Raw genomic sequence first — 13,901 nt, forward strand, 5'->3', positions numbered from 1 at the left:
ACGGACGCTCTTCCGATCTACGCAGATTCAGTATATATATATGTTTATAAAAAATAAAATTATAAAAAAAATAATTAAAAATTAAAAAAAAAAAAAAAAAGACGGTCGTATTTGCTTTATACGTAAGAGGCCTACTTGACCACTGAAAGAATATTCCCTCAAAAAGATGGAAAGATTCAAAATCTGTTTTGTGGCAACTGCTTGTTTTCTATGGTCAGTTACAACGTCTCTGTCACTTACTTGCCCTTGGTGAGCCTTAAAAGGAACTTCCAGTAAGACGGCCGCAAGGTCTGAACTTCCATGACAGCCTGTGGTTAGAACATTTCAGTCTGAGACTTCTTTTAGTCAATAGGAAAGAGGATTAGTTGTATTAGCCAAAAGTGCATTTTTATCTCCTATTTTTATTGCTCACGTATTTTAAAAGCAACAGTGATGAAGATACAAAAATATGTATCTAGGTTTAAGTTGAATAATTCTTGAGAATCTTTGTAAATAGGGCCTCAAATAAGAATACTGCTTATGAAATAATAATTGAGTTAAGTCACTATTATTAGGAAAGCATTAACTGAATACTCATTAGGGAGCTGTCACTTCACTAGTTGTAATGAGTTTATCGACCTGGTGGCATTACTCTGAAAAAGTGCAAATAAAAGTGGTCCCCCAAATTTTGCAACAGCCCTAAAACCATGAACATCAAATGACAATTACAGAATTTAAAGAAGTTGAACAATGCCTCTAATACTCTAGATTCTACTCCAACCCTTACTACCTGAGTAATACTAGGGAAACACAATTATTCTTATTTATGCTCATGGTATCTTCCTTCCTCTAGAAGTTTAATTAAACTGGGCATTCTAGCGGTGCCAGAGTGGCTGTCATTAAGCATCTGCCTTCAGCTCAGGTCATGATCCCAGGGTTCTGGGATCAAGCCCTGCATCGGGCTCCCTGCTCGGTGAGAAGCCTGCGTCTTCCTCTCCCACTGTCCCTGCTTGTGTTCCCTCTCTCGCTGTGTCTCTCTCTGTCAAATAAACAAATGAAATCTTAAAAATAAAATAAAATCTTAAAAAATAAAATAAAATAAAATAAACTGGGCATTCTAGCCAAAGTACTAGAGTAATAATTTACCTATAAATTGCACTCTGTTTAAACCTAAAAATTATTGTGTTCAGGAAACATGACTTGGCCCATTAAGTTTACATGTTAATAATTTGAAACTTACAAGCTATCTTGGTTAAAAAAAAAAAAATTAAAATAAAAGGTAAACCAATACACATGCTTCTAGGCCTTTATTTTCCCCCATTGGTTTAATGTACAGAAATAGAAATAATTCTATTTTTCATTTCAAAAAGCTATACTTACTGCCTGGAAGCAAATTGCTGTAGAGATGGAATAGATGATGGTATCTGCATGGGGAAAATAGGGAACCTTTCCTGCTTCAATGCCTTTGAAATACATTGTCTGGAATGAAAAACAAACATAATCCAAGATTGATTAAGAAAAAAAGATTGATTAAGAAAAAAAAAACCACACACAACTTTAAATAGCATGAACAATACGGTGGAGCAATATATTCACTCCCTGTCTGCAACTATTTTTTCTACCTTCCAAATACTCTTTATCCTTTTGGAGCTCAAATTACAGGTCCTATCTCCCGTGACAGAGTTAAGTGTCAGCCCTTTCCTTCCCGCGTTCCCTCACCCGAAACCTGAGACACCAGTAATAATACTTTTCTGTGAAATTCGGTAACTTTTTATTGCTACTTCTTTTATATCATTTATCCTTCAATGCTTTTGGTCCAGTGCTCAGGTCCTCCCTTCTCTGCTACAACGGTTCACTGGCTCACTCACGCCTTCATTCAACATTTAATGGTGTTAATTAGTGACATGCTGGGCACGACGCAGGAGCCTAGGATTTAAAAATGAATACAAGAACATCTAAGTTGGTGCATAAGAGAAATAACAAATGCACTTAGATGTACAACTATGTATATACATTTATTGTGTGTGTGTGTAATTTTTTTGGTGGCTCCCCGCTTAGGAGGAAGCAAACTACTGTGTCTAGGAGCAAAGGAGCAAAGAGAATCTCAGAAATGACTACATTTGAGTAGTGTTTCTCAAACCACCTGCAGGGAGGGAAAAAAAAAATTTTTTAAATCCAGTTGTCATGGCTTGATGCTTTCATAACGCAATAAAAATAAATTACTAGAAAAATAAAATTTAAAAACACAAAACTGAACCAAATTTTCACTCTTATATTCAAAAGACAAATTAACTCTGCCAAATTGCTATAGAAGTTTCCAAATGCTTGCTCTCAATTTCTATACTTATCTCATCCTCAACCGAGAGCAAACAGTTTCTGGACTAGCACGAGCCTGCTGACCACGTTCCTAATACTGCTGCCCCCTAAGAGGCACAAGACAGAAAAAGCAGGGGCAACAAGCTGGGTGAAAGTACACGATACATATGGGAAGGACCAGTCCATTTATATGGATAGAACATGGTGTAATTCATGCAAAGGTTTCTCTGAAACATGGGAAAGCTAAAGTATGACTAGTACGAAAAGTGAAAAAGAAGAACCAGGAGAGAACAGTGTGCAGAGGAAGGTTCAAGAAGACAGGGGTCTTCTTGAACTAAAGAACATGAAAAAAAATTTTCCCCTAAAAGTTGTCTATACAGCTGGTTTTTATTTAATATTCATTACATAATCATGCAGCATTTTAATAAAAAATTAATTTCAATCTGTAAGATAATGTACAAAGAGTTGTAATCTACTTAGGAAGGAACATATACATGGGCTGGTATTTTGCAAATACTATACAGTATATTACAAGGAACAGGTATATTATAGTGTATTCTTGCTGACAAAAATCAAAGTCAAATGTGGTAGAAGAGCATCATAGAAACATGTGAAACAGTTATCTCTTGATACATGGAATAACTGTTTTCCTAATTTCTTAAAATAAAACTTATCTGTTGAACCTGATTCTAAGTTAATGAAGGGGGGAAACCATATCTTATATTTCTGTATGCTTACCAGCATCTAGTATAGTAATGGGAACATAATAAATATTAAATAAATACATCTTGGAAATAATTTTTTCCAAGAAAAAAGGTGTCAAGTCAGCTAACTTTTATTTAATATCCATTATTAAGAGTAATGCAGCATTTTAATATAAAATTAACTTCAATCATAGGAAAATGATTGCCTATTAGGCCATAGCCATTAATTCCACAAAGGACACCCTAAGTTTAAATCTGTAACTTTCTGAATTTAAAAAAAAAAAAAAATTCTCATCAGCACACTTTACATCCAGTTTCTTTTGCCAAGACCCAATATGGCCTACTGATTTAAGAAAATAGCTACACCATTGCTTGGCTTAAAAAACTCTAGGCATTTAGGGAAGCAGCTACAAAACACACCTTTTACAAACTAGATCTCAATACTAGATTTCCCCAGTGTCACAGAATGTATCTTCGCTAGCTAGGGGATACATTCTTTCTTGTACTCTCCTTGTCCTCTCCATTAACAAGCCCTGTCAACTCTGTCTCCTAAACACACACCAAATTTGTGTATTTCTCCTCATCCCTACTGCTACTGTCCCAGCAAAAGCCACCATCTCCTGCCCAAGACTAACAGCCCTCCCAGCTTCCAGTCTTGCCTCTAGTCTATTCTTTACAAAATGGCTAGAATATTTTTTTCTTCTTAAAACATGAATTAAATCACGTCATTTCCATGCCTAAAACCTATGCTTAAAACTCTCCAATAACTTCTAATTGCACTAAGAAAAATATCAAACTCTCTTTCTCTCCCTTCCCCTCTCTCTCTTTCTCTCTCTCTCACACACACTTGAATAAAGCAAATATGTAATTCTCTTTATGTTATTAGGATACAGACTTTCATTGAGGTAAAATTTTTAAGAAAATCAAACAAGTTAAAAAAAATCTGTAATCTTAACTTTGAATTGGAAATATCAATATGCTCCTTATTTTCTCTTTCTCTAAAAAAGGGTGGAGGGGAGAAGGATTCTCTAGCTCTGTTCACTGGAATGGCCAAGAAAGCTTACCTAGCCAATGAACGAGAAACTTCTGGTATCCAAAAGTCTCTAAATACCATTTCCCATGAAAAGAAACTAGCGGTCACTGCAGAAAAGGCTGATTCTGTGCCTGGGGCAGGAAATGGCCAAGATGAGCCTGGAACATCTTGTTTTATCACAAAGTGAGAAAGCTACCAGAGATCTAGGCATTATATAAAAAAGAAATAGGAATCAACCTGTAGACGCTCTCATGGTCAAAGACAGGGCAATGAGTGCAATGCCTGGGTCGAAACAAATCAAGTATGTTAAAATTCATGTCTTTAGGATGACACGTGAAAATAAAGACTCACAGGTCAATTTTGCAAAATGCCAAAAACTAATTCATTCTGAACAACAGTAAAGAAAAGGAAGTAATCAAGCATTTTATTATCACTTTGTGAGCAAACTATTTCAAAGCTGAAACAGCTGAAAAGGGAAAGTTCTTTTTAAAAGAATTCCCACTTATAGCTATGAAGAAGAAACAATTATAGATTATGACAATTTTATAACTCTCAATGAAATAAAAAGACCCTGACAATGAGTATTAATGGCTGCTAAAACAATTAAGTGAAAGCCTAATAGGGAGTCTTATGTTGGCTCTATTTTTTTACATTTATTTATGTTAGCTTTATTAATACTGAGCCCACTGATCAATCTTAGCATCACAAAAAGGGAAACAACTAGACATTTCTGTGCTTCCTAATACGATGTAATGGGAATTCAAACACACAGTAAATGTGAGCTATTTCTGTCCCCCTCCACCTCCTAAAAATTGAACCTGAATTGCTTAAGCCTCTAGATCTAATGAACAGTTTACAGGAAATTTGTGGGTTAAGGAAACGTGTTAACACCACCAGTGAGGATATGATCAGCAAAATCCAGAATGTGGGAATTCCACAGACCTAGTAACCTAGATCTTTAACAAATAAATGGCAAGGAAAAAAAGAAAGAGGTGGGGAAGGAGAGTTACTATTAAAAACTAAAAAAGACTTTGGATCTCAAAACAAAGAGACTGCAAAAAGACATCTGCGAGATTATCGGTGAGAATATAAGCTCTAACTGGATATATATTGATAGCAGAAAAGAATGACAAGGTTTTTTAAATATAGGAAAACAGTATTTTGATTACACTTTGGTAGGACTATTGATTTTTTTTTTTTTTTAAGATTTTATTTATTTATTTGACAGACAGCCCAAGTAAGCAGAGAGGCAGGCAGAGAGAGAGGAGGAAGCAGGCTCCGTGAGCAGAGAGCCCGATGTGGGCTCGATCCCATTTAACCCACTGAGCCACCCAGGTGCCCCAATCGGTTTTTTGGGTTTTTTTTAAACATTTTATTTATTTATTTGACAGAGAGAGAGATCACAAGTAGGCAGAGGCAGGCAGAGAGAGAGGAGGAAGCAGGCTCCCTGCCAAGCAGAGAGCCTGATGCGGGGCTCAATCCCAGGACTCTGGGATCATGACCTGAGCCGAAGGCAGAGGCTTTAACCCACTGAGCCACCGAGGTGCCCCAATCGGTTTGTTTTTAAGGCATCTTTATCCTGAGTTGGAAGAAGTGATATGATGTCTTGGATTTGCTTCAAAATAATTCAATACTTGTGGGGTTGGGGCAGTAGGGATGGCATGAGATTGGTCAAATGCTGTTAACTGTTGAAGCCATATGATGGGTACATGAGTACTGGTTACTTTATTCTTTCTACACTTGTATATATTTGAAAATAACACACATAAAGAAAGAGGAAGAAATGGGAGAACCGACTTAATAAATACTTTCATAGACGGACTTGCTCTTGTAAACTGGAATATATATTCATGAAAATCTTTATATTCTTTGGAAATATACATGCATAAAAATGTTTGCTTACCTCCACCAATTTGGAAGCTAAATACATGGAAATTGTCGTACTTTTATAAAACATCATTGATACTCCTGCCAAAAATCCTGAAACAACAAATAAAGCAAAACTGATCAAATCCCGAGCATTTGTGGGTAAGTCACTCAGAAATGTCACTTCACTTAAGTAAGACAGAATTGATCTGTAACACTGCCTTTTGTTATACAAAATCAACGATGGGAATAGACTTCATGACATTAAAATGGAGTAAGTATCATATATTTTAAACTGAGAAACTGACTTGTAGAGTTAGGAACACAGTTCTGATACGTATATTACAAGAAACGTTACATTCTAAATTTAACTTTAAAAACAACAGTGGTCTGACAAATATAATGATTTTCAAAATCATTTCTAAGTGAAAATATTTATTAATCAATTCTTCTAACAGTTCAAAATTACTCTTAGTGCTATCATCACACTTCCCTCCATAGCAGTGCCTTCATTCCATAAACAGAAGCCCAAGGCAGGAAGAGGCCTGAAATACTGCTAGCAGGTATATTACCACTAAATACCTGAAAATTATTAATTTAACTTAAGTAGCATGTATGTTACAACTTGCAGAAAATGTTAATCTCATGTTTTAATTTTTATGAAATTATTTACATTTCTAAAAAATAAAAAATTTATTTTTTTGAACTATATGTAATGTGCTCATGGCAAAAAACAGAATACTTTAAGAAATATAACTGCCTTCCCATTAGTCACAAAATTTGTTTAAGTTCTGTGTTCTTCTATGACACATTCCCTAGGATTTCTGGCCTGTAGCAGGGCAGATGCCCAAGTCATTACACTGTCAATTCAAAACACCTGATGGCAAGAATGCCTTGACAGGTTAAACTTTGCAAATATAAAATGTTTGGACTACTGCCTCAGTAGGGATTCTATTACAGAGAAAGAGAAATCCCTAGAAATCAGATGAATTTGGAAACTACTTCTGCGTCATTCCTACCACTGATTGATACAATAATAATAACTCCGTTTTATCATTGCTTTACCAGCTACAATAGCATGCAGTTCATCATCCAGGTTTCTGACCCAGCGCAGGAAGCAACTAGTACCCTGTATCAAGAAGAAAATGCAATGACTTCAGTTGTTTCATTTCTAGAAAAGATGCATGTATCATCTATAATGAGTGAATCACTAATAGAACGTGGAGGCAAACTGGTGATCCTATCCGAATCAAACTAAACATATGATTGGGAAAATTATCAACAATAAACTGCTATAAAGTTATCGTTCTGCATAGACTCATATCAAGATATCACACATAATGTTTTTCTTGTCATGGTTTTTCAAAATGAAATCATAAACTCTACTTTGCCTAGATACAGAATCACTCCTACTCCAACAAAGAGAAAAGCTGGAAGCCAGAATTCTACACTGAGAGAAAATATTTTTCAATAGGAAGATGAAATAAGGACTTTCTCGGGTAGATAAACACTGAGAAAATTCATCACCTACAGACCTTCATTACCAGAAATGTTAACGGTAGTTTCGCAGGCAAAAGGAATATAATACCAGTTTAGATGTGTAAAAAGAAATGAGGAGCTCTGAAGATGGCAAAATGAAGATACATTTAGAAGACATTTTTTAATATTGTTTATTTCTATAAAAATAAATTAACTCTCTAAAACAGTGGTCAAAAAACTACAGCCCACTAGCCAAATCTGTTTTGTCACCTGTTTTTGTATGGTTCATGAGCTAGGAATGCTTTTATTCTTCTTGATGGATGAAATAAATAAATAAATAAATAAATAAACACACTGCGATATGTCAAAATCTTATGAAGTTCTAATTAAAGTGCCATGAAATTTTATTAGAATGTAACTATGCTCCTTGATTTATATATTGTCTATGGCTGCTTTCACACTACAGCAGAGCTGAGTAGCCAGGAGAGAGACCAATCATGTTGTCCCCAAAGCTTAAAATCGTTATCATCTAGAAGCACCTGGGTGGCTCAATGGGTTAAGCCTCTGCCTTCAGCTCAGGTCATGGTCTCAGGGTCGCAGGTTCAAGTCCCGCATCAGGCTCTCTGCTCAGCAGGGAGCCTGCTTCCCCCTCTCTCTCTGCCTGCCTCTCAGCCTTCTTGTGATCTCTCTGTCAAATAAATAAATAAAATCCTTAAAAAAAAAAAAAAGAGGTATAAATAGTAAACCAACAGTGAAGAATGAATACAAAAAATATTAAAAATTGATAAAAATTAGAGAGGGCACGGATTGCATAGAGCACTGGGTGTGGTGCAAAAACAATGAATACTGTTATGCTGAAAATAAATAAATAAATAAATAGAATTTTAAAGAATTGATAAAAATTAAAAATAAAATATAATTTTTTTTTTTAAATCCAGGAGGTAGAGAAAGGAAAAAAAAAAAACTTGGGTGGGGGGGGAAACACATACAAAACAACTAGCAAGAACAGCTTTAAGCTAAACCATATCAAAAAGTATATTAAATGTAAATAGTCTAAATATACCAATTAATAGATTATCAAACTATATAAAAAAGAACCAACTATATGTCATCTAAAAGAAATCAACCTTTAAATTGAAGACACAGAAAGATTAAAATAATAGAATAGTAAGACCATAATATATCAAATATAATCGAACACTGAAATAGCTATATTAATATCAGACATTACAGACTTCAGAGCAAGAATATTACCTGAAATAAAGAGGAACATTACAAAATGAAAAAAGAGTCAGTTCACTTAGAAGACACAGAAGAAATAGGGATTGATTCCCTGTCCTCCTCTTAATTACATTCCTATAAGTATGTAAACGGGACTGACAATTTTATTTTCAATTGCATGTGGCTTTGGAACACACTGTACCATTATTTTTTGTAAGATATTTTCTGACCCAGTTGTATTTTTCTATAGTTTAATACCACTACTAGTTTGTATTACCTCAACACAAAAATAGTAATAGAAATTAAAGCAAACAAACAAAAACATGCTCTGAGATATGCTGGATGGTGAAGAATAACCAACCTGGGACAAAGATGTTGGGGATAATCCACATGTAACACTTAAGAGTTTACGTTACGAGTAAATACAAATTCTATGACATGAGAAATGAAAAAGAATATGAATATGAATATAAACATATAATTGCCAATACTGTGTCCTATTAACTCTTGTGTATTCAAAGACATTAGTAATGTTTCCTAGTCCAACCATATTGAAAATATTTTCAATATTAGTAATAGTTCATAACAAGTAATTAACTATAGTTTATCATTTGTTATTCCTGTTCTCACGTCCATTTCAAAATACTTCCCCCATACCTACTTTTTATAATAAATACTTATATAAAATGACACATAACCATCTTACCCAAAATGACTCCAAAATTCAGGTTTCCCAGCATTAATTTTTTTTTTAGTTTAAGAACAAAGTGTGTGTATATGCATACAATTACCCTTAGTCAACACATTTTACCATTTGGAATCTACATTTAGATTTAGAATCTAAATTTTCGATGGTTAATAAAATGGCAGTAAAATTATTTTTATATGAGTTTAAACAAAACACCATTACTTAAAATTTCAGAGCACTGTGTCATGGATGACTCCTACGTAAGTGTTTAGGTGTGCGCTAATAAACGTGTGGGTATGCTTATAGGAACATGGAGAAAGGGGTGGAAGGATGTTCACTATGGTTATTTGAGAGAGCGCAGTAGGAGCAGAGAGTAGGTCAAAGAGCGATCATAAGTCATTGCTTATATAAGTTACAAAAGAAAATCTTTACTGGCTCAAGTGTTGATAACCACCAGAACAGTCTCAAATATGTTGAAATTAATTTAATAACCAGGCAGGAAGTAGGATTAAGAAATACAAATAGACCAGATCTATTAATCCACTTTTGATGTCAGAAATATCAAGTTTGTATTTTTTCAGTATCTACGTTATTGGGGGAGAAAAAAAGTAAGTCTTTGAGAATCTTGAAAATTATGTATAAATGCAAATAGGTCTACACTTTTCGGTACATTAAGTAACATTTTAAAAGAAGAAATTTCTCCAACCTCAATTCTCAATATACTGTGTATATTTGGAGACGTTAAGATATTTATGAATACAACAGAAAGAAGTATTTAAAAAATGATGGATGGGTGAAGGCTGTTATCTCATTCTAGTAATAGCCATGTTATTTATTTCCCATTTTTCTTTCTTCTTCTGAAAGCCTTACCTTGTATATACTAACAAAAGAGCCCAGAAAAGCTCCGAGCTGGAAGTTTTCTTTATTGTAGAAGAGAGAAAATAGCCGGGATGGCTGTGTAAAAAGGTGCCTGAACGCAGAGGGAACTCGGAGGCAGCACTGGATCAAGTAGCCCACGCTAAACATTCTGATGAAACCCTGGAGAAAATTGGGATAAATTCTGATTTACATCCAAATTTCTAAGTCTGATAGACATTTTACTGTCGCAGAATCAAAACAGAACTCTAAATAAATAAATAACACAAATTTATATCAAAGTATTTTCAAAATTAAGCATTAAAGACCTCAAACAATTTTAAAACAATTACCTTAAAATAAGGGTAAAATTTTTCAGGGACTATACTTTCTTTGATTTTCAAAAACTTGAAAGTCTCACAAGCACTAGCCGAGCTTGTCTATGCACCAAACTTCCATTTCTTGACATTTTGTTAACATTGTTAATAGAGTTGTAATTCCTAAAACAATTGAATTTTAGGGAAAAAAGCACTATTCAAAAAAAAAAATCACAAAACAAAACTAAAAAAAAAAACAAAAAACCAGTTAACAAAACCAACCGCTTTTCGGAAATTTTAAGAGAACTCTTCTTAATCATTACTACAAGTAGGAATTCTTTTGACAGAAAAACTAATTTTATTTTTAGACCTTTGGTATCAATTTTTTAAATGATCAGGTTAAGAGAATTCTCCAGGAAAAAAAAAATTATATCTAGGTTTTTATTTCTATGTTTAACAGTATCAGAAGAAAACATCTCTAAGAAATGGTAGCTTTAAAGTATACTCAACAAAACCTGAAAAAGCAAATCCACTACAAAGGCATACTATTAGCTGCCATCATTTTTCCATATTACCTGCAACTATCCATAGGGCAAAAGGGAACAGAGACGACGACTACTGTTGGTCAATTTCATTTCAGTAATTAGGGTAATAAAAGTTTAAATGTTACTTCATACCGAGACTGAAAAATTACAATTAGCACAAAAGCAAATGTTACATAAAAGAACAGTATTTTACATGATTCAACCAATACACTGTAATACCGGTCTCCCATCCTCCTCTCCTCTCACCACCAGTGGGATGGAAAAATGTCTACATTCCTGCTGAGTTCTAAAGGTCAGGTTTGTATCTTCCAGAGAACAGCCTTATTTTTAGAAGAAAACTGATTTACTATTAAGAAACATTCATCAGGGGCACCTGGGTAGCTCAGAGGGTTAAGCTTCTGCCTTCTGCTCAGGTCATGATCTCAGGGTCCTGAGATCAAGCCCCATGTCGGGCTCTCTGCTCAGCAGGGAGCGTGCTTCCCCCCATCTCTCTGCCTGCCTCTCTGCCTACTTGTGATCTCTCTCCCTGTCAAATAAATAAATAAAATCTTTAAAAAAAAAAAAAAGAAACATTCATTAATTTACCTGAAACTATCTAATACCTGGTTAAAACATGAAAATTATGCTGCCTGACAAATTAGCATAAATAACCATGCATTTGCTTAACTGAAAGTGCCCCGTATATGCTTAATGCATGAAGTGTTCACACTTTATCCTGCCATTAATAATCTTAACAATATTAATCTAAGGATTCAAGGTCACACTCATGCTCGATCTTTCCATGCTATTTTCAAGAGATTCATTCATCCATCCATCCATTCACCCTTCCATGTATTCAGGAAATAGTCACCGAAGTCCTCTTATGTGCCAACCACTGCATAGAAGCTGGGGACAGAGTGGTGAGGTGGACACAAAGTTCCTGCCTTCATGGAGCTTCATGCTCATTACAGAAAGAGTAAATAAGTGAACAAATTAAATAATTACAAATTACAGTACGTGTTGTGCAGGAAATAATCAAGAGTCTAAGAGGGAAATAACAAGCAGCCTATATTAAATTGGGTGGTAAGGGAAGGTGACAGAGGATGTGATATTTAAACACACAGAAAAAGCAGGAGCTAGCATATGAAAAACATTTGAGAGAGCTCGAACAGAAAGCACAAAGACAAAACAGAGACTGGTAGTTACGAGGAAATAAGAAAAAGCATGAATGGAGCATAGCGAGTTACAGGGAAGGCTAATTCATATGAATATTTGCTCAGGGATGTGATTCAACATGTGGTCTAACTGAGCTGATGGAATAATGAGGTGCACTGTCAAAATATTTTATTATATTTGTAGAGTAAATTCCTCACCTACAGGTCTCCAAATAATTTTACATTCAAGGACAATATTCCAATTTATACCGAGTTTGTAGGACTGGTATGCATTTGAAACAATGACTAGATGTTTTCCTTCCTCAGTAATTCTGCCTAACTTTCTCATATATTGTTTTTAATAATCACTTCCCCTCTTCCCAAACTGTCTCAAATAACTGATTTAATCAGAGTATTGCTCTTAGTTCTCCTCCTGAAGTCTCCCCTTAAATCAGAATTATGTCCATTTGGGAGGTATAACTCCTGTCTGGGAGCTGGCAGACACTGAAGCTGCCAGCAACATTGTTACCCTCCCCCACCCTGCCAGTGTACTAGTGGGGCAGGAAATCAGATCTGGAAGGAGTGTATCAGAAACCATCACACAAGTAAAAAAATACTCTATTCCTTTAACCCCTGCTCAGACCTTGCGGGACAGTAAGGGTTAAGTGTTGGGTGGGTACATGCCACCGTCAATATCAAACCACAGGCATTCGCACTCAGAAGCACTTGATACAGTCCCTCTCCCCCACAGTGACTGCCAGGAGGCTGTTTTTTAGGGGTGCTGTACCTCTTCCCATCATCAACAGAGTGGGGATCAGATATAATAAGGAAGAATGTAAACTTTTTAAAGCCTCAGGATTTTGAGAGCCTCACCCAAAACTAAAGAACTTTTAGCAGGTGGTACCACCTGTGCCAGACTAACTGCAAGGAAACTAACTTCATCCCCAGAGGTGGTCGTGCTGAACGATGGGAAGACAGCAGCAGGCACAGACCGGGGGGGGGGGGGGGGACAAGTAGAGACACTCGCAGACACAAATGTTATCAGCGAGGGAGGAATTTATGCCAGTGGGCACGGCTGACTTCTGGCATGTAGAGCAACTGTGGACGTGCTCCAGTGAGTGCCATGCCTTAAAACTAACATCTTTACAAGTCCAACACCAAATGCCACTGCACCAGACTGTGTACAGTGCATATTTGTGACTGCTGATCCACTAGTGCACAGCACACTTCAGGGACCTTGTTCTAGAATGTATTCTAATGAGAATACATTACAACATATACATTCTAATAACTTTATTTTTCTGTCTACTTTGCTGTTGTTGCATCACCTTCTCTTCTACTTTGAAAGTTTTACACTAATTTTTAAAAAACATTTTATTTATTTGACAGAGAGAGAACATGAGCAGGGGGAGGGGGCAGAAGAAGAGGAAGGGCAAGAAGCAGACTCCTCACTGAGCAGGGAGCCTGACATGGGGCTCAATCCCAGAACCCTAGATCATGACCTGAGCTGAAGGCAGACTCTTAACTGAGTCACCCAGGTGCCCTTTCATTAATTTTTAAATAAGCAAATTTTGAAATTAATTAACCAAGGATCTGGTAAATGAATACTAAAAGCTAAACTGTTATCTATTTTTCACAAATATCTCATTCTTCAAGTCAAATGCAAGGAACGATAGCAATTACTGTCTACTTTTCCATTTCCTTTGAAGTCATGCTTTAATTCAAAAGTTACTTCTATATGGGGCACGCCTGGGTGGCTCAGCCA

The 13,901-nt window shown here is 35.6% G+C and overlaps 1 protein-coding gene across 1 annotated transcript in view; it reads right to left on the bottom strand.

Annotated features, from left to right (window-relative positions):
• TMEM135 (transmembrane protein 135) overlaps positions 1-13,901 on the bottom strand; it is a 243,514-nt gene that overhangs the window by 4,620 nt on the left and 224,993 nt on the right. Inside the window, exons 10-14 of the mRNA XM_032852853.1 lie at positions 10,157-10,324; positions 6,964-7,027; positions 5,936-6,012; positions 1,360-1,458; positions 241-308 (exon numbers count right to left, since the gene is read on the bottom strand). Of these exons, the coding sequence (XP_032708744.1) occupies positions 241-308; positions 1,360-1,458; positions 5,936-6,012; positions 6,964-7,027; positions 10,157-10,324 (476 nt within the window). The remainder of the gene's footprint in view (positions 1-240; positions 309-1,359; positions 1,459-5,935; positions 6,013-6,963; positions 7,028-10,156; positions 10,325-13,901) is intronic.

The sequence above is a fragment of the Lontra canadensis genome, unplaced genomic scaffold (genome assembly GCF_010015895.1).
Source record: "Lontra canadensis isolate GAN:19392208 unplaced genomic scaffold, GSC_riverotter_1.0 scaffold7, whole genome shotgun sequence".
Lineage (NCBI taxonomy): Eukaryota > Metazoa > Chordata > Mammalia > Carnivora > Mustelidae > Lontra > Lontra canadensis.